General features: G+C 50.9%; 2 protein-coding genes across 6 annotated transcripts; both read right to left on the reverse strand.

Moving 5' to 3' along the window:
* Positions 1–572: 572 nt before the first annotated feature.
* Positions 573–11,165, reverse strand: Mmp14 (matrix metallopeptidase 14). The gene is made up of 10 exons (XM_021639627.2): positions 10,799–11,165; positions 7,041–7,189; positions 6,672–6,794; positions 6,012–6,319; positions 5,177–5,338; positions 4,123–4,283; positions 3,789–3,927; positions 3,521–3,671; positions 2,913–3,028; positions 573–2,620 (listed from the first exon to the last, which is right to left on the reverse strand). The coding sequence occupies exons 1-10, from the start codon at positions 10,904–10,906 to the stop codon at positions 2,289–2,291; spliced, it is 1,749 nt and encodes a 582-aa protein (XP_021495302.1). The 5' UTR covers positions 10,907–11,165; the 3' UTR covers positions 573–2,288.
* A 2,089-nt stretch (positions 11,166–13,254) lies between these two features.
* Mrpl52 (mitochondrial ribosomal protein L52) lies at positions 13,255–15,949 on the reverse strand. Of its 5 annotated transcripts, none has more exons than XM_021639597.2 (5): positions 15,823–15,949; positions 15,680–15,737; positions 15,536–15,603; positions 14,190–14,261; positions 13,255–13,418 (listed from the first exon to the last, which is right to left on the reverse strand). In XM_021639597.2, the coding sequence occupies exons 1-5, from the start codon at positions 15,848–15,850 to the stop codon at positions 13,315–13,317; spliced, it is 330 nt and encodes a 109-aa protein (XP_021495272.1). In that variant the 5' UTR covers positions 15,851–15,949; the 3' UTR covers positions 13,255–13,314. The 5 variants fall into 5 exon arrangements, with proteins under 5 accessions (XP_021495272.1, XP_021495270.1, XP_021495271.1 ...); XM_021639595.2 differs by having other exon boundaries at positions 14,197–14,261; positions 15,680–15,740; positions 15,823–15,935; XM_021639596.2 differs by having other exon boundaries at positions 14,197–14,261; positions 15,823–15,925.
* Between the last annotated feature and the right edge of the window lie 2,965 nt (positions 15,950–18,914).

The following is an 18,914-nucleotide window of genomic DNA, read 5'->3' on the forward strand; positions in this document are numbered from 1 at the left end:
AACTGACTTTGTAGACCAGGCTGGCCTTGAACTCACAGAGATTCACCTGCCTCTGCCTCCAGAGTGCTGGCCTTAAACTACCAAAAATATGCCTGCCTCAGCCTTGAAGAGTAAATGTATGTGCCGCCGTGCCTGGATTTAGCAGAACCTTCATAGGTCCCAGGGCCTGTGGCTGTGTTTCAGACTAACGTGATCATGGGAATACCCTTGCTACAGGGACGGATGTATGAAGAAACAAGTCTGTGGCCAGATCACACGGCAGCAGAATGTAATTTAGGAAGATTTTCCAAATGGCCTCAGCTTGACCACTTCCTCCTATCTGGCAGGATTGGTTCTCAAAGGTAGCCTTTTAAGGCTTTGGGGGGAGAGCTGGGTTCTGCCAATCCTCTCATCTCCAGTGGAGGTATCCCCAACTCCCAGTCTTAAATCCTATCAGCCCACTAAAAATAAATATTTACGACAAATACTAAACCCCTGCATCACGGAAAATGCTGTTCTGAATGTCTGCTCTTCCTGGCTCTGCTTGGTCACATCTCATTCACCCCTACACCAAGCTACAGTCACACCAAGAATGTGAAACACAGTTTATTCTTCGTGGAAAGGTTGAACAAGGTCAAAAAAAAAATGTCCTTAGAGGGCCCTGACCCAGCCCCGCCCTGCAGGTTTCTGGGGTCAATTGCCTCTGCCCCCCACCCCCATCCCTCCCCATGCCCCCCATTAACAAAAAGGAACGATTTCAATGGCATTCATATATAATAATTATAATAAAAATATACATTAAAAAAAACAAAACAAAAAAACCCAAACGACAGAAATTTAGCTGGGCTTCCAGCACCGTTCACCCCATTTTCCCTATCCCCAAACCCCACCCAGACACTCCTCTCATTCCCTCCACAGGGTCTCACTCTCTCTCCCAAGTCCCCAGTACCATGACCACCTCCAGTGGCTGAAGGAGACTTTAAGTGGGTCAGCTGGATAGGGAAGAGAAAGGGCAGGACACAGGGAAAATGGGCCGAGGAGCGCCTGCACCGGGAAATGGAGGCCCACCCTACCCAGAAGCACCCAGGCACCTGCTGCACTAGGGAAGTGAGGCAGACTGAGCCAGCCCAGGCCTCTGACAGCCTCCGCTGGTCTCTGCTGAGGCCCCAGTCCCTGTCTATATGCTCTTTTCACTCCCGTCTCCACTCTTATCCTTCCCTTCCACACTGTCAGTGAGAAAGGAGACAGAGGCCAGTGTGGTTTCCGTAAGACCCTGTGTGAGAGATCCAATAAAGCCCACTCCTGGGTACCACAGGGTCCTGAGTGTGCCCTGCATTCTGCCTACATTCCCGGGCATACACTGCCACCACCACACCTCGCTTCCTGTCCTCTCTCACTGCTGTCTTTGGGTCCCAGCCCCTGCTACTTGCATTTGAACAAGGTCTTTTTCTGCTACGAGCCATCCTGCTCATCCTCCATGCTCCAGATCCTGCTGTCTCCCCTCGACCTCACTGCACTTGCTGGGCCATTCCCCCTGATTTCAGCTCTTCCAACCCTGAGCTTGACATCCAAGGCTAACGTTCAGGAGGCATCAGGTTTTCCAAGGCTCTCCTCAGACCCATTTAGTCCTTAATGGCTCAGGCTCCTTTGGCCGTTCCCCTGGCTGGGCTGGATAGAGGCAGATCTTTGTGGAGAGGAACTTGGCTGCCTAAGCCACCAACACTCTCTTTGAGCTTTTTTTTTTTCTTTCTCTCTTTTCTTTCTTCCTATTCTCTTTTAAACCAAAGTCTTTAGTGTAGCTGAGCAATCTTTCCACCTCCGAACACACACACTCCTAAAATTTCTTTTAGTCAGGAGTGGTGAGAGGCTGCCAACTGGGTACACTTGTTACTTATGGGGCTCACATGCCCAGAGCCTCCTGAGGTCAGAGTTCAAAGGTTTAAGGTATGTAGTAAGGTGGATGGAGAAGCAGGTGACCCCATTTGGCCTCTGCCCGTGAGGTCAGAGGGTCTTGCCTTCGAGTGCATGAGCCCTGACAACATTCAGATAGGGGCTGGACACACACCAGGCTGTGAGGTTCCCTTGAGGGCCAGAGGCCGGACCATCTTCCTGCTCAGCCCTCAGGGGACCCACCTATGGACAGAGCAATGCCGGGGGTGAGGGTGGGAGAGGCCAATTAGGGGCTGAGAAGGGAGGCTGGAGGGAGGGGGCTCAGGACGGGTGGGAGCAGCCCACCGGCCACCACCTGCTGCCACTGGCCTTCAAAGGCAAGGTCCTTGTGGTAGAAGCGGGTGGGCCAGCGGTGGGGGTCAGACCTTGTCCAGCAGTGAACGCTGGCAGTAAAGCAGTCGCTTGGGGGTCCCGTGGCGTCTGAAGAAGAAGACGGCAAGGCCCACCGCCAGCACCAGGAGCAGCAGCAGCACAGGCAGGACCACGGCGGCCGCGCTCACGGCACCGCCGCCTTCCTCGTCTACCTCGATGATGATGACCTCCGTCTCCTCCTCAGTCCCCTCCTCCGGCCTGCCCCCTGATGGGCAGCCCATCCAGTCCCGAAGAGCTGATTTGGGGTACCCTGGCTCGACCTTCAGCTTCTGGTTGTTGAATTTCCAGTACTTGTTCCCCTTGTAGAAGTACGTGAAGACTGGAGGGCACCAAGTGAGCAGCGTAGGAGGACGAGAAACGGAGCGGAGTCCGGAAAGGCCCCAAAGAGGGTACAGAAGAAAGCACGGTTAGTGTGACGGCCGGCTAAGCTTACCTCTCAGTCTTCCTCGGCATTCGCTTCCTCCCGTGTAAAATGGAGGAGGTCACAGTACCAGGTTGGAAGAGTGGAAGGACTGAGGGGTAGCACATGTGAAAGCACTTGGCTAGTTCCAGGCAAGTGACCCGGATCCCACTGCTACCATCGACAGTTTTCCACAAGCCACTCCACTCACCTTCATCGCTACCCATGAATGACCCTCTGGGAGACTCAGGGATTCCTTCCCAGACTTTGATGTTTTTGGGGTACTCGCTGTCCACTGCCCTGAATTCCTCATTGAATCGGTAGTACCTGAGGGAGGGGAAGGAAAGGGGAGTGGTTGGATACTGGACATGCCCTCAGAGGTTAGCAGACACAAGAGAGAGTGTGCCGGTGAACAAAGGGTAGCTATGGACATGGTTGGGGACAAGGGTTTTGAGTAATGAGGGCCTTGCAGCTGAGAGAGGCGGAAGGAGGAGGTGGAAGGGAGGGTCTAGGCTGTAAGGAGCCACCAGCAGCCCCTTAATGACAGTGCCTGGTGGCTGGGTGGGGCAGGGTGCTGGGGGCAGGAGGCATCAAATGACCAGGTTTGAAATGGTGACCGGGTCACATCCCACTCACGCAGCACTAAGAAAAAACTGCCTATTGCTAGGTAACAGTGAAGGCTCAGCCAGTTCCTTTTCCGGGGCAACATCTTCGGGTAAAAGCGGGCCTTCCTTCAGAATTTAGGGATGAGGTTATTTGGGGTGTAATGGTAGTAGTTTGTGCGTAGAGAGGCTTGGGGCTAAGGGTCTGAGGTCTTACTTATTTCCCCGGAAGAAGTAGGTCTTCCCATTGGGCATCCAGAAGAGAGCAGCATCAATCTTGTCAGTAGGCAGTCCCCGTCCCAGCTCCTTAATGTGCTTGGGGTACCCGGGTTCCAGGGAAGCTTCGTCAAACACCCAGTGCTTATCTCCTGGGATAAGAGAGAAGGAGAGAGTTCACCTTGGCCTGAGGTCTTTGGGAGTGAAGCAGAATCGGCTCATGCAAGGAGATCCTTTCAACTCCCCAAGACTAGGAAATGCCTGGTTACCTTTGAAGAAGACGAATTTGCCATCCTTCCTCTCATAGGCAGTATTGATGGATGCAGGGAGGCCCCTCCAGAATTGGCCGATGGGCATTGGGTATCCATCCATCACTTGGTTATTCCTCACCCGCCAGAACCATCGCTCCTAGAAGCCAGTAAAGATGAGAAGAACACACTATGTCTTATACCTTAGTCCTCTTCAGCCCCACATCTCCATTGCCCTCAGTCCTACAGTTTTAGTTCTCTGTCCTTCTATTACTATTTTTGCCCAGCTTCCTTGCTAAGAGTCCTTCCTTCCCTCCCTCCCCACAAACAATCCGGCTTCTTTGATTCCCCTCACCTTGAAGACAAACATCTCTCCTCGGAGCATGGCCACGGTGTCAAAGTTCCCATTACAGATGTTGGGGCCATAGGTGGGATTTCTGGGCTTGTCTGGGACAGAGGGCCAGGAGGTAGTTCTGGGTTGAGGGGGCATCTTTGTGGGTGACCCTGACTTGCTCCCTGGGGAAGAGAACAATAGGGGTACTTCAGACTTTGGGGCAGAGAGGATGGAAGGACAGAAAGACAAACAGACCACACGCTTGGAAAGCGTGATGAGGGTGGGGGGTTGTGGAGACTCACAGCTCAGTGGTTAGAGCATACACTGCTCTTGCAGAGGATGGAGTTTAGTTCCCAGCACTGACATCAGGTGGCTCACAACCACCCACAATCCTAGTTCTACGAAGTTGGATGCCTCGGGCCTCTGTGGCCACATACGCACATGCACACAAGCACACATACAGAGACACACATATATGCACGCACACACACATATACACACATCTATACACACATCTACACACATAGAGACACATACATATGCACACACACATATACACACATACACATATAAATACATACACTCACATATACACACACATACATACACATACACCATAATAAGAACAAATATTTAAAAAAAAAGAAACAGTGCAAACAGGTTGTGGGGATGGATGAAGGAGTGCGCTTGTGTGTTCAGCAGACACGCTCAAAGGTAAAAGCTGAGGGCACGGAGATGTGGCTCCCTGACTAGGAGCACCTGCAGTTCCTACAGAGGACCCAGGTTTGGTTTTCAGCACTGACAGTGCAGTTTCGGGAGACTCCACAGGCACCAGGCATGTGCGTGGTGCACAGACATATAGAAAGGCAATGCTCTTACACATGCAAAATAATAAAAAATGCTTCTTAAAAGTGGGCACTAATAGAGGCAGTGAGAAGTGGTGTGTGTGTGTGTGTGTGTGTGTGTGTGTGTGTGTATGTATAGACTTCACAGCATGATGGAGGGAAAACAGACCAGAGACCAAGAAGGGACAAGGACAGAGACAGAGGATCGGGTGTGGAGATGGAGAACTCGCCATAAAGCTGCTGAATGCCACGGCGGTCGTCATCAGGCAACACGAAGTTCTCGGTGTCCATCCACTGGTAGAAGGGGGCCATGATGGCGGAGGGATCGTTGGAGTGTTCCAGGCCCAGGGCATGGCCCAGCTCATGCACGGCCACCAGGAAGATGTCATTCCCTGGGGATGGAGATGGGGAATGCCTGGGTCCCTTCTTAGGCTCCCTGCATCCCCACCAGATAAGCCTGCTGGTCATGTTTTCCTAACGTGATCAGGTCTTGAGGGTCAGTTTCCTGTTTGGAAACTCCAAAGGCAGTCACTACTCTCCTCTGGGTGAAGTGGGGTGCCTGGGGCAGGATCTTAAGCCCAAGAAAACCTACACTGTGGAGCTCAGTTTCTCCCAGAAGCTAGGCATCATGTTTGCCTGGAAAAGTGAGTGAGAAGGAAGCATTTAGGTCTGTGATTGGCAAGTCAGTGAGGGACTGCAGGCCGAATATACCTATATAAGTAGCTTAAAATACATTTCTGGCTGTCATACTAGGTTTGTATGGCTAGTCCTGAGCTGCTGCTGGGTTTTTTTTGTTATTGTTTGTTTTGAGATAGAATCTTGTTATATAGTTTAGGCAGGCCTCAGATGCACAACCCTCCTGCCTCATCACTTAGATTTATTTGTGAATTTTACTGATTTATGAGACAGGGTCTCATTATGTAACCCTGGCTGGCCTAAAGCTTACGATGTAGACCAGGCTGGCCACTACACCCTGCCAGCTTAGATTTTGGAGGGAGGACCCCTCTATACACAAGTGCCTGCCGAGTGTACAGGGGAGGGAGGACCCAGGGTTCCCTTACTCACCATTTAGGTCCTCATTTTGGACAGTCCAGGGCTCAGCAGAATCAAAGTGGGTATCCCCTCCAATATTGGGGCCTGGGAAATAGGCATGAGCCAGGAAGCCTCCTTCACCATCAAAGGGCGTGCTGTCGCCATGGAAACCCTCAGCAAACAAGATCATGATGTCGGCCTGCTTCTCGTGGCCTTCCCGGATGTAGGCGTAGGGCACTTCACGGAAGCGCAGCGGCGTGGCACTCTCCCACACTCGGAAGGCCTTCCTGATGGCCTCGAAGGTGGCGTACTCCCCTACCTTGGGAGTGTAGTTCTGGATGCTATATCCAGAGGATAGAGGAGGGAAGCGTTAGGATACAGGAAGCGCAATCCCCTGTACTCCACCTCTTACTGAACTGCACAGCCACCTTGCCAGCCCTGTTTCCACCGCCATTCCATGCATGCTGTCTCAGCCCCCAAGAACTAAAGGCCTAAGGAAGTCTTCAGGCTTGGCTGAGGCCTTGCCACTACAGTGCACCGCTGAATGGAGGTACTTTCTCTGTCAGATTAGAGCTATTTTCCTTCCCACTCCCTAGGAATGGGGAGTAGGGCAGGCCAGCTCTGACTCGACGTAATTCAACTAATAAGGAAGGGTACTGTATGGGAGAAAAATTGCTAGGCTGTTGGACTCACCAGAAAGTGATCTCATTATGTTGCCATTTGAGGCCCTGAATGGCATAACGCTTCCTCCGAACATTGGTCTTGATCTCAGTCCCAAACTTATCTGGAACACCACAGCGAGGGCGCCTCATGGCCCTGGGTAGAAACAACAGGGTCAGTATAGCATTAAAAAAAAAAAAAAATCTTCAAGGGGAGCTGTAGTTGACCAGGGTCTTGGCCTATGGCCCTAGGTCAGTGTTGGGTGAGGTTTTGTTTGTATCAGTGTAGGGAAAGGCCAGATAAGGAGGTGAATGGGAGAGGGTTGGGACACTGGCGTTGGAGGCAGGTTCAAGGGGCTGCGTTTCTGGTATTTGGCGTGATCAGTGGATGCCAGGAACTTACCTCATGGTGTCCGCGTCAGCCTTGCCTGTCACTTGTAAACCATAGAACTTTTGCATGGCGGCAATGGCAGCTGAGAGTGACTGGGGTGAGCGCTGTGTATGGGTTCGAAGGTCCCCGGGAGGTAGGTAGCCATACTGCTGCAGCCAAGCCTGCGGGGAGAGTGGGGGTGTGGCTTAGAGAACCTCCACTTGGTCCAGGGAGCCCACCTGCCTCTCCACAACGTCTGGCAGATGTCCTTGGCTTAGTGAGAAATATGGGCTCCTAGTCTGGCAGGAATCCTCAGGTTAACTGCTGAGCTGAACTCTAGCCTAGACCCCAGTATGGCTTGTCCACAGAGGTGCCAGGGAGCCATTGCTTCTGACCCGCTCTATCACTCTTGAAAATGACATCACTGGACGACGGCTGAGAGAGCTTTTGTGATGTTTTTGCTTTGTCAGTTCATGCATGTGGAGGCCAGAGGTCAATCTGGTGTGTCCTAGGAAGCTGTGGCTCACCTAGTAGGGCCAGGCTGGATGGCCAGCAGGCCTCAGGAATCTGCCTCTCCAGTACCAACTGTGTGTCACCATATCTGTTTTTCTTTTCCCTTAACATGGGTGCTAGGGTTCAAATTCAGGTCCTCATTTTTGCACAGCAAGCATTTCACCACACCCTACAAGGTCTTAGAACTGGCATTCTCTCCAGCTCTTCTCTCTTCTGTGCACATCCCATTTAAAAATGGGTTATGCCCAAGAGATGCAGAATGGTAGAGTCAGGGTGGGGGAGTTCCTGGAACAGAAGTGCCACACTTCCAGAACACTCACGGCAGAAATCTTTTTAAGAAGGAAGGCAGAAAAGGAGTCAGGGACAAGGCTGGATGAGAATGGGGAAGCTGGGCTCTCGGGAGGTGGTAGCTAATCGCCGATGACTCTAAATGAATACTCTGTGACCTAGGAATCTAGGCTTGAAAGGCCAAGCAAGCCATGTTATGTATAGACTATGAGGATGCTTGGCTTCTTTTACGGGAGACATGACCCTGCCAGCTCTGGTCCTATTCCAGTTTTACCTTTTGGAAGAAGCCTCAGAGGGGGCTTTAAGTTGCCTAGGAAGGGCATTTGGAGGGGAAAGGGTTAAAAGGTGCCTTGGGGACTGTATCTCCTACCCACCCATGGTCATTAGCACCCGTATGATGCTTCCCCTTCAGGCCTAGGCACCGTGGTAGAGGAATGCTCTTGTGTAGGGTCTGGGGGTGATTCAGGAGCAGCTGACTTAGGACCTGAGCCCAACAGGGCAGGAATTGCAACATAGTTCCAAGAAGCAATCCCCTCAAAGCTGACACGTGTTAGGGCGTGAGCTGTAAACAACCCAGCCGTTCTCTCCTCAGCCACTAAGCCTGGCCAAACGACCCTAGCATCACCTGTATCTCAAAGGCCTCCTCAAGGGCACAGGAGTTTAACCTCTTGTATGTCAGAGGGGCCCAGCAGGGTGTGAAAGTCCAGAGTTGTTCCCGAGCATCTGAGGGCTTGTCCTGACCTGTGCTGGCTGATGGCACAGTCAGTGCCCTCCAGAGGCCTGCTGTGGCCTGTGCCAACTATGCAGGAAACTCCCTCTGCTCCTAGTCTCACCTGTAGGCTCTGACCTCTGCTGGGATAACAGCTGCTTCAGGGCTTTGGGGAGTGGCCTGACCCCCACCCCCACTCAGAAGGAGGTCCTCAACCCATAGCCAAACTGAGGGAATGCTCCTAGAACAGGATGGATAAGGGAGCTGGTGGGAGCATCATCTTTAGGAGCCCTGGATAAATCCTCCCTTTCCTATGAGCCTGTCAAGATGTAGGCAGGCCTAAATAAGCACACTCGGAAACCCTGCCCTGAACCCTGTGGGGGAAAATGGATGCTTTGTCAGGAAAAGGACTCCCCGGAAAGAGTATCACAAAGCCAGGCAAGAAAAGTGTCCCCATCATTTTCTTCCTCCCCAGACTGGGCAAGTTTCTCTCTCCATCTCACAGAGCCAGGAGAGAACCACAGACCATGAGACTGGAACCACAGGAGAGGACTCTGGTGTCTGCGGCTGAGTGGGGGAAGGGCAAAGCACCAGACACACGGACAGGGAGGAGAGGGCTGTCTTGGAGCTCGTGTGGAGCTGTGGAGGCCTGGCGAGCAGCACCTAGCTGCCTCAGGCCGGGGCTGCCCCTTCTCCTCCTTCCGCTTGGCCTGAAGAAGGAAGGAGCAACTGTTTTGGGTGGCACGTACCAGCTAGCTGGCGCTGTCTTGATCAATAAGTGCAGGGTATTCCCTATGAGAAAGTCAAGGAACACCTCCCACTTTAGGAGGCTGAGACGGTTGGGGCTCTCTAGCTCCACACCAAGCCTTGGATCCTGGCCTCTGGGTCTGCCCCGCCCTCCCTCAGCTTCCCACCCTACTGTGTTCCAGAAGCAAATGGTGGTTCTGGCTCCGGGACGACCATGACCCACTTAGAGCAGAGCCAGGGCTGCTGCCCCTCCCCTAGGGGACCTAGTGGAGGCTGGGGAGGGGAAAAAGAAGTTGGCAGTGGGCAGTTTTCCAGAGGCTCCTTTTGTTAGGGCTAAGATAGGAGCTTCAGGCCTGGGAAAGGCGCCTCCTCCTCTCTGACAATTGTGTTTGGTTTCCAGCCTCAGGGAGGATTCTACTCCTTCTAGTTCCCATGCGGCCCCACTCCACTGAGACCACGCTAGTCCCGTCAGCCCCAGGTCTCTTCAGGGACACAGGAGGCATGTGCCCAGGAAAGGTTCGTTTGGAGGGTGCTATCCGGCTTGGGCCTGGGACTAGAGCAGAGGGAGTCAAATCCAGACTATATTCTGCATTTTGGGCCCTTCCCAGCCCTTCCCTACCACACCCAGGTCCTCACCAGGATGAGTGGGTTGGGATGGCCCAAAATAAGAAGCTGATTAAATCCGTCTCCCACCTTCACCCCAAAATAAGAGAGGAAGGGAAAACTTCCTCGGACTACTCCCACGCAGCTTCCTTCAGGACCAGGGTGGGCTAGGGTCAACGAAGAGTTGGGGATGGGGGTGGGGACGCCCAAGTTAGTCTGGACGCTTGAGGGCGACCCAGGCCCACCCTCAACTCACTCGCCTAGCGACTCCCCCTAGTCTCTCTGCAATTAACGCAGAAAAAACAATTAATAACAAAAAGAGCCCCGAAGGCGCCGGCAGGGGCGAGGACGCGGGAGGCGGTGGCCAGACTGAGCCCCCGCTGCTCACAGAAGAGCTTTGTGTGCGCGGAAGTTCGGCCCGCCACGATCCTCGACGCCAGGGCCCGGGGGGCCCGCAGCGAGGGCGATCCAGGGGGAGGCGAGTACCGCTCGGCCGCCCCCGACGCCCCACTTGGGACAGATGCGCCCGCGCAGGGCCGCGGGCACCTGAGTGCTGCCAAACCGAAGGAACAACTGGCGAGCGACACCGGCCCGGACGGTGCGGGGTTGGAGCGGAGTCCAGTGTTTGGGGGGTTTCCGCCTGCTGCCTCGGTGCGCGCGGAGCTCGGGAGAGCCAGGCCCGGGCCCCGCTGCAAAGTTCTTCCAGGGAAGGAAGGAATGAGAAAGAGTCGGTGGCGGCGGAGGGGGTTTGTTGGAGGCAGGCAGAAGTTGGATCGGCTTGCGAGTTTGCAGATGAGGAGGTAAAAGAAAGGCTGGAGCAGCAGAGCCCCCCAAGAGCCCTGCTCTCAGCGGGGACTGTTCCCCTGGAGACCCCCCGGGCTCGCCTACCCGGTGGGCGCAACTCCGGGAAGGGCCGGAGGAGCTCACTTACTTCGGGGCTGAAGTTGCTGCCTTGGGCCCAGCCGAGGGAGGCGAGCGCCGTGCCGAGCGTGAGCAGGGGGAGCAGGAGGCTGCGGGAGGGTCGAGGGGCGGGAGACATGGTCCGCGGCGTCGGGGCGCCGGGCGGTGCGGGCTCCGCGGCGGGGCCCACGCCCTGGGGTCGCGCCGCAGCTCTCTCGGGGGCGCCTTTGTCTTCTGAAGGAACGGAATTTGGATTCCTAGAGCGCAGTCGGCTTGGAGGTGAGGGGATTGCTCCTGAAAGTGCCTGTTTGCTCTTCCCTTTTCCGTTTTTTGATCTTTCTTCTGCTTAGTCGGCGAACTGGCTTGGAAGCCCTCTCTGTTCCCTCCTTTGGTCCCTCCCTTCTCCCACAGCCTCTCCTCCGCCCCCGCCCCAATGCCCTCCTTTCCTGGTGGGGACGTGGTTGTTTCAGCCTGAATCCAATTACAGCCAAGCGCAGGAGAGAAGGAAAAAAAAAAAAAAAAGTTGTCTTTCTGTGGTGCAGGCTGCCATCTGCAGGGGTTGAGGCCACAGCCGACAACTAACTAGGAGCCTGGGTGTCCCAGGGGACGGGATGCGGAAGACTTTCTCTTCCTAAGCATTTTTTGGGTGGCCTGATTCCCGTAGTATTCAGCATGTCTCACTTCAGAGTGATAAGTATTGGGAGCCCCGGTGGTTAGGGATGGTGGTGCCATGAGAGAAAACTTTTCCATGCGGGTGAGGAAGGCTGGGAGAAGGGGCATTTGACAAGGCTGCCCCTTGTTAAATGTGTGTGCTGAGACCTGACAAACTCCTTCTCTGGCCCCACACTTAGACGGTAACAAAAGACTTTGCCTAACATCGAACACAGTTACTTTGAATTTGGGGGCCCACCTCTTTATTATTGGCTTTTCCAATCTGGCTGTTCCATTGAGTGTGAACTGCCTGGCCAGGAAAAGGGTTCAAGGTCACAGAATTAAGCAAAGCCAGATGGAAGTTTGATGAAAATTATTGGAAGAGATTGGGAGTTAGGATTTGGAGTTCGGTTCAGTCTTTACGCTGGAGACAGTTCCTTAGAGTACAACTTCCGTGATGGCTGGGCTGGGAGAACAAAAGGAGAGAAGTATGCAGGGAAGGGGGAGGACAGGCTGGAGCTGGCAGTAAGGAAGGGAGATAGATAAGAGGTTGAGAACTAGATCTGGAAAACCACCAAGCAGTGGGGCAGAGGCAGGAAAAGTGTGGGAGACAGAAAACTCGACCATCAGCGAAATGCAAGATCTAAGAATTGCTTTTGGTCAGCGAGAGGAAGGAGGTCGTGGGGAGAGGAAGGGAGGGAAAGCAAGCAAGGGAAGCTGTAGGGGAGGGGGATAGAAATCAGGTCAGGTAGGAAGCTCCAGGGATCCTGCACTACGAGGTTTGTGGTAGAAAGATACAGGACCAGCCTTCAGTACTGGGACAGGAACAAAGGTCCTTGCCTTTAGAATCCAGGGGAGGGCTCATGATCAATAAAATGAATGGTTGCTAGGTTGTGAGCAGGGTCCACCTGACAGGAGGGTATGAGTGCCACAGCGACATCATGAGGGGGTGGGGAAGTGCAGGACCCTCTCCAACCAACCTCTGACTCCTTCAGTAGAAGACCAGATACCCAAATTTAATTCTTCCTATGCCAGTCTTCCTGTGTGGGTGTCTTCTGGACCATGTATCTGGACACTAGTTGCTTGTTAAGAAAGGGCCTTCTGCCAGGTGTGGTAGCACATGGTTTTAAACCTAGACAGAGGCAGGAGGATTGAGTTCTAGACAGCTTCTTGGTCTACCTGGCTAGTTTTAGGTCAGTCAGAGCTACAGTGAGACCTTATCTCAAAAAGAAAAAAGGACCTCAGATGGAAAGCCCTTTTCATCAAAACATTTATTAAGGGGCTGGAGAGATGGCTCAGAGGTTAAGAGCACTGGCTGCTCTTCCAGAGGTCCTGAGTTCAATTCCCAGTAACCATGTGCTGGCTCACAACTATCTGTAATGAGATCTGGTGCCCTCTTCTGGCATGCAGTTGTACATGCAGGCAGAACATTATATACGTAATACAGAAATCTTAAAACAAAACAAAATATCATCTTGAATGCCAACTGTACACAACTGAACTGAACAATGCTGCTCCCTTTTCTTCTTTCAGAGAGCAGTTGCTGCTCTTAGCTGGGTCAGCCCTATGGCCAGAGCAAAGCTGGTACCGTGGTGGCATGCTTAGCTTTTGCAAGGCTCTGGGTTTGTTCACCAGCACCAGGGGTAAAAACCTCAGAGCAAGATCTGGCTGAACTGGAATGGAGTGAGTAAGGGCACTGGACTGAGCCTCACAGGCAGTGATTTCAAGCTCCTCTGGGTGCCCGAGGTCTTTTGCTGTTGAAACATACAGTGGGAAAAATGGCTCTACTCTGCCTGGGATAAAGCATTCAGGTGCTAGAAAAGAAAGCCAGAGAGCTGGACAGGAGCTGCTTTTTATTTATTTGGAAGTGGGCTTTTCAGCAAAGTCCCTTTAGGTTTAAGAGGATTTTTCTGCTTCCTTTCTTCCTCCAGTTTCTGCTGCCTGAGCTTCCATGCCTGTAATCCAGCATCCATTTCCTGTGTCAGCAGTACAACTCTTCTCTGAAACAGACAGGAAAAGGACAACTACCATCTGGTGTTCAAGCATATGTAGCATTGAGCAGATATCCTTTCTCCCCAAAGCCAGAGGTTTTCAGTTGGACACTGATGCTGCCTACGGGCATCAGGCCAGGCTTTGCATGAAAGGAGGAAACAACGCGAGGAAGAATGTCTGCTCGTGGTTTTTGCAACGAGCACCTCACTCCAGTCTTCCCTTCTATTAAAACATTGGGCTTGGGCCAGGTAGGGTGGTGTATCCTTTGATCCTAGCACTAGAGACAAAGGCAGGCCCACCTCTTGTGAGCTTGAGAGCCAGCCTGGTCTATATTCCCTGTATGAATGAATGAATGAAGCTGTGTGTCAGGACTGGAGAAACAGCTGCTGGTGGTGTGCCTGTCCAGGAAGCAGAAAGCCCGGGGTTTTATCCCAAGCACTGCCAAACAGTAGCTCAGGTGTAATGCAGTTTAAAACAAATTCTAATTTATGGGGCTGGAGAGATGGCTCAGTGGTTAAAAGTACTGTCTGCTCTTTCATGAGACCTGGTTCAACTCCTAACAGACATATGGCAGCTCACAATTGTGTAATTCCAGTTTCTGGGGATCTGACACCCTCCTGTGACCTCTACAAGCACCAGGCACACATGTGAACATATATTCATACAGGCAAAACACATACAAATAAAATAAAAGTCAATCTTAAAGAAAACAAAGATATAGAATGATTTAAAATTTCCTCCTCCGATTATGTAAACACAGCCCTTGCTGGAGTTCCTGCCACTCACTGCAAGCTTTTCCCTTTGAGCTTTTCTTCGAAGCTGGCCTTTCATTGGGGGAGCAGGGCGGCCATCTACAGACAGAAGAAAGAAAAAGACAAGTGTTAAATGTGGTCTGGGCATCTTGTCCAAACACTATGATGTGGCAGGAATTACAGAAGAGTCCGTCTCTAGCTCCCTTCTTCCAGTTCACACTACAGCTGGAGTTGGAGCCAGCATGTGGGAGGTCCTAGGTTCAGGACCCAGTACTGCCCATCAAAAGTAATACTGAAGAGGAAACCAGTTCACAACTGCTCTAGCTTAATTTTTCTAATACATCTAGCATCTTTAATGGTGAGGTACAACAGAATCATGAAAATGAGTTCCCAAGCATGTTCCTATTATTTCATTATTAGCATGGAATTAGGGTCATCTGCAATGGCAAATTCACTGTTTTAATCTTTGCTAAACTTCATCTCACTGTATAATAAAATGCAATGTTTTGTTTTGTTTTTTTTTTTCCTCACTTTTGATTTTTGAGCCAAGGTCTTACTATGAGCCAAGGCTCTTAATGTTCCTGCTTCTGTCTCCTGAGTGCTGACTGCAGGCCAAAGTCATTTTTTAAATTTTGTTTTTAAAGTTTTATTTTTATGTGAATGGGTATTTTGCTTGCACATGTTGTCTGTGCACCATGTGGGTGCCTGGTGCAGGTGGAAGTGAGAAGATGGCATTGGATCCCCCTAAAACTTAAGTTACAAGCTGCTGTGAGGCACCATGTGGGTGTTGGGATTTGAACCTAAGTCCTCCGGAAGAGCAGTCAGTGTATCTGAGGCATCTCTCCTGCCCATAAATATTTTTTTTTCCCCCTTAGAAAAGACTTCTTTATATTGAGTCTGCCATCTTTAGTCTTGTAGGGGTCTTCGGTGTTCCTTTCAGCATCTTTCCAAAGAATTCCTCGTGTATTTGGAATCAAATCCTCAAAATACACTCAGCACACATCTCCTTCTGAGAAGATGAAAGTCACATACCCTTATATCTTTCATGTACAGGCTATGATCCCCTACAGCTTGCCTTCCTTAGCCAATTTACTATTTACTAATTTATACACAGCGCCTCACTGTACTTCAGGACAATCTGGGACTCCCTTCATAGCACATCCACGCACTGACCTCCTAGCGATCCCTCTACCTCAACTCTCCAAAGCTAAGGTTTCAGGTGTGAGCTTACCACACCCGGTTCTGCAGTCAAGACAAAATTAGAGCTCCTGTCCTCGAACTCTCTCCTAAGTAAAAGGTTTAGTATTTCCCCTGACACGCCTCCAATCCTTGCCTCTCGGAGGAAAAAGAAAAAACCTGACATCAGGGCTCACCCGCGAAAGACCAGTCAGGAAGCTCCGTGAGCGGCCCATAGCCGGAAGGGTTGGCAGCCAGCCCCTGCCTGGGTGGGGGAAAACACAGTGGGGTGAGGGCTCGTCGGGCTTCCAGGTCCCGCCGCGCCCCCGCCCCGCACTCACTGAAGTCTCCACTGGCCGCCGGCCCGAGCCGCCGCACTGCAGTGCAACCTCCGGACACCTACTGGAAAGGCAGGGAGTTAGGCGGCAGGTCGCCCCGGGGCCCTCCAACACCGCCCGGGCCCCCTGACCCCACAGCCACTCACTGGACAGCCAGGTCCCTAAAGCAGCCATGCCTTAGCACGCGGGCCGGAAGTGGGCGTGGCCCCCGCGGCCGCGCACGACGCTGCCGGGAAAACCGGAAGCCGACATCTTGAATGTGGTTTTCAGCCGCCGGCCCCGCCATCTTGGGTCATTGTACGGAAGTGAGGGCCAGCTGGAGGAACTGTCCCGCGCCTGCATCTTGCATCCTCCGGCGTGGATTGAGTCGTTCGCAGCTGTTTCCAACGCCACCTTTCGTGGGCGATCTCCAGGCTTTAGAAATTGAGGGTAACTCAGAACTGACCTCATCGTGCAGCCTAATGCAGCATTTTAACGTTCGTGTTCTGGTCACGGCACGGTCATGTGTAGAACGGATTAGAAAAATCTGTTTCTTATTCAACAGAACCGAAGAATAACGAGTTAGGGTTAGGAGATTGTAGGGATAGCTAAAAGCAGTTCAGCTGAGTTTAGAGAAGACAATGGTCACAGACGTGACTAATACTACAGCCGAATTCTGGGAAGGGAAGTCTACGTTATTTGCAAGAATATTTATGGAACTATGAGGCAGAAGACACTTTTTTTTTTTTTTTTTTTTTAAGGAAGTTGTGCTGGTGCTAAAAGTAATTTTGTCTCACCATGTAACTGTGGCTGCCTTGGAACTCAGTGTGTAGACCAGGCTGGCTTTGAACTCGTAGTGATACACTTGCACCTTCCTCGTGAATGCTAGGATATAAGGCGGCTCTGATTCCGTTTTATTATGTCTGCCTGCATGCCAGAAGAGGGCACCGGATCTCATTATAGGTGGTTGTGAGCCATCATGTGGTTGCTGGGAATTGAACTCAGGACCTTTGGAAGAGCAGCCAGTGTTCTTAACCTTGGAGCCATCTCTCCATCCCTTCTGATTCCAGTTTTTAAAGAGTGTCCACCACACATTCTTATGAGTTAAGTATACTTGGAGTGGTTCAAAATCAAATTTGTTGAATACAAACATGCTACAATGGGAAATTACACACCTAAAGTCAATCAAAAACCAGGCACACCAAGGGCTGGTTATGGTGCCTTTGGTGGAGTAATTGACCTAGCATACTCAGACTTTGGGTTCATTTCTCCAGCATACACAAAAATAACATGCAGCATGACGGAATTTTATGTTTAGAATTCAGGTCCATTCCCAACATATCTCATTATATATATTTAATCGTTCCCAAATCAGAGGCATTTTTGTACTAAGAGGCCAGGAGTTGGTTAGATTCCCTGGTGGACAGACTGATAAGGTCATGACTAGATAATAAAGGTGATGAACTTCCATTTAAGATGGCTGACTTCTTCCTCCTAGCCTGAGACAAAATTCTGGCAGTTTAAAACAAGAGCCTGTGGACTTTTTTCCTGCCAGCAGGCCTCCTGCTGATAGACTGGCTCTGAGAAATTCAAGGCTGGATCAGTACATGTTACAAAACAGTTGTGGTCCAATCATCCATCCTATTTTTCTTTAAACTGACCAACCCTAAATTAGGGGAGGAAAACTTGAGCGACTTACAAACCTCAGCCTTGGAGAAGAGACTGGATTTTTTTTTTTTTTTTTTCCTGAGCACCTCTACTCTGTTTTACAAAGGGTCTTTCCCTCTGTGTGTCTGGGGCATGTGTGTTTCTTCACGCCCAATAAAAGCCTTTCTTCAACTGCTGACTGTTTGCACTGCTTGCTGTGTTTGAGATTTCTCCATTGCTCCCTGTCACATTTGAGGTTTTTCTGCCATTAAATTCTTTAACTGGTAGTGGAAACAAAACTGATCAAGACCTCACGATGGTGACAATACCAAGCTTTTCAAGAAAAGGATACTCATCCTACAAAGCTAGATTTGCCTGATTCCCACCACCCCTTTGAGATGGGGGTCTTGCTATGCAGCTAGCCCTGGCTGCCCTCCATCCTTCCACATCAGCCCTCAGAGTACTGGGGTTACAAGTTTGTACCTCCATGCCTGGCCTTATTTATTTATTTATTTATACTTATTTTTGCCTTTGAAGAACTCATTTTTCCTTCCCTTCCCTTCCCTTCCTCCTCCCTAACCTCTCCCATTCTCATTTTGAGGCAGGGTCTTGCTCTATAACCAAGGAAGGTCTAGAATTCTTAAACTGGTTTTCCTGAAAATATTTCAAGGGTGATCATGTAAGTCAAAGTCCTTTATGACAGAAATGTGCTCATTACTGGGTTGCTGGGCTAGACACAAACACAGGCTAACGAGGACAAGAAAGGGGCTGCAATAGGGATGTAAATGAATAAATAAATAAAATGTAGGCTTAAGAACAAACAAACACACACACACACAAAACAGGACAAGGAGAACACGAGAGTAGTGTAACGGTTGTCATTTCCTTCTGCAAGATGGGGAAGTCTTTACCTTGGAGGTGTTTCTGGGTTGTTCTTTGAAAGAAGGGAAAGGTGGATCCTGGTTTAAGAATGTGTAGGATGGCACTGAACGAAAAAGATGGAACGAGAACAAAAGAAACTTAACTAGGTGCCCCAGATTGCACACCCTTCCAAGCAAAACAAAACAGCAAGGGAGAGCAGGGGTGGCCACAAAGTGTGCACTTGTGAAGTAGGAGGAGGGGGGTGCGTTGAGGCCAGCCAGTGGTACCTGCTCCCCGTCTGAAAAATTAAAACAGGACTGCAAAGTTTAAGAGAAATAAGGCACAGACAGAGAGTACTACTCCTCCTACTTTGTTTTGGCCTGACCCTCCTCCTGAGTGCTGAGATTATATGTGAGAGCCAACATACCTGTCTCTATCCTTTATTATATATTTTCATTTGAGACAGAGCCTCACTTAAGTTGCTCAAACTGGGTTTTAACTGTCTCAAAGTGGCCTGCCTCAGTGTCCCAAATAACTAGAATGAGAGGTGTGGCTTCAGTTTACATTCACTCTTTTTTTTTTTTTTCTTTTATAGTCAGGGTCTTGAACATGATAGGTATGATCTTTACCCCTTAGCACCATCAGTCATTTTAATTTTTAAAGATTTATGTATATGGGTGTTTTTGCCTATATGCATGTCCGTGTACCATGTATATGCCTTGTGTCCATGGGAGCCAGAAGAAGGCATCGG

Source organism: Meriones unguiculatus, chromosome 9 (genome assembly GCF_030254825.1).
Source record: "Meriones unguiculatus strain TT.TT164.6M chromosome 9, Bangor_MerUng_6.1, whole genome shotgun sequence".
Classification (NCBI taxonomy): Eukaryota; Metazoa; Chordata; class Mammalia; order Rodentia; family Muridae; genus Meriones; species Meriones unguiculatus.

What these genes read in the sequence shown, in the direction of transcription:
- Mmp14 (XM_021639627.2), bottom strand. Translation starts at nt 10,906, where the DNA reads ATGTCTCCCGCCCCTCGACCCTCCCGCAGCCTCCTGCTCCCCCTGCTC. An exon ending in CATAATGAGATCACTTTCTG is followed by an intron (nt 6,320 to 6,671) that starts GTGAGTCCAACA and finishes CTCTGGATATAG; the next exon opens with CATCCAGAACTACACTCCCA. An exon ending in GAGAGATGTTTGTCTTCAAG is followed by an intron (nt 3,928 to 4,122) that starts GTGAGGGGAATC and finishes ACTGGCTTCTAG; the next exon opens with GAGCGATGGTTCTGGCGGGT.
- Mrpl52 (XM_021639595.2), bottom strand. Translation starts at nt 15,850, where the DNA reads ATGGCTGCTTTAGGGACCTGGCTGTCCA. An exon ending in TTTAGGGACCTGGCTGTCCA is followed by an intron (nt 15,741 to 15,822) that starts GTGAGTGGCTGT and finishes CTGCCTTTCCAG; the next exon opens with TAGGTGTCCGGAGGTTGCAC. An exon ending in CTCAAAGGGAAAAGCTTGCA is followed by an intron (nt 13,419 to 14,196) that starts GTGAGTGGCAGG and finishes TGTCTGTTTCAG; the next exon opens with AGAAGAGTTGTACTGCTGAC.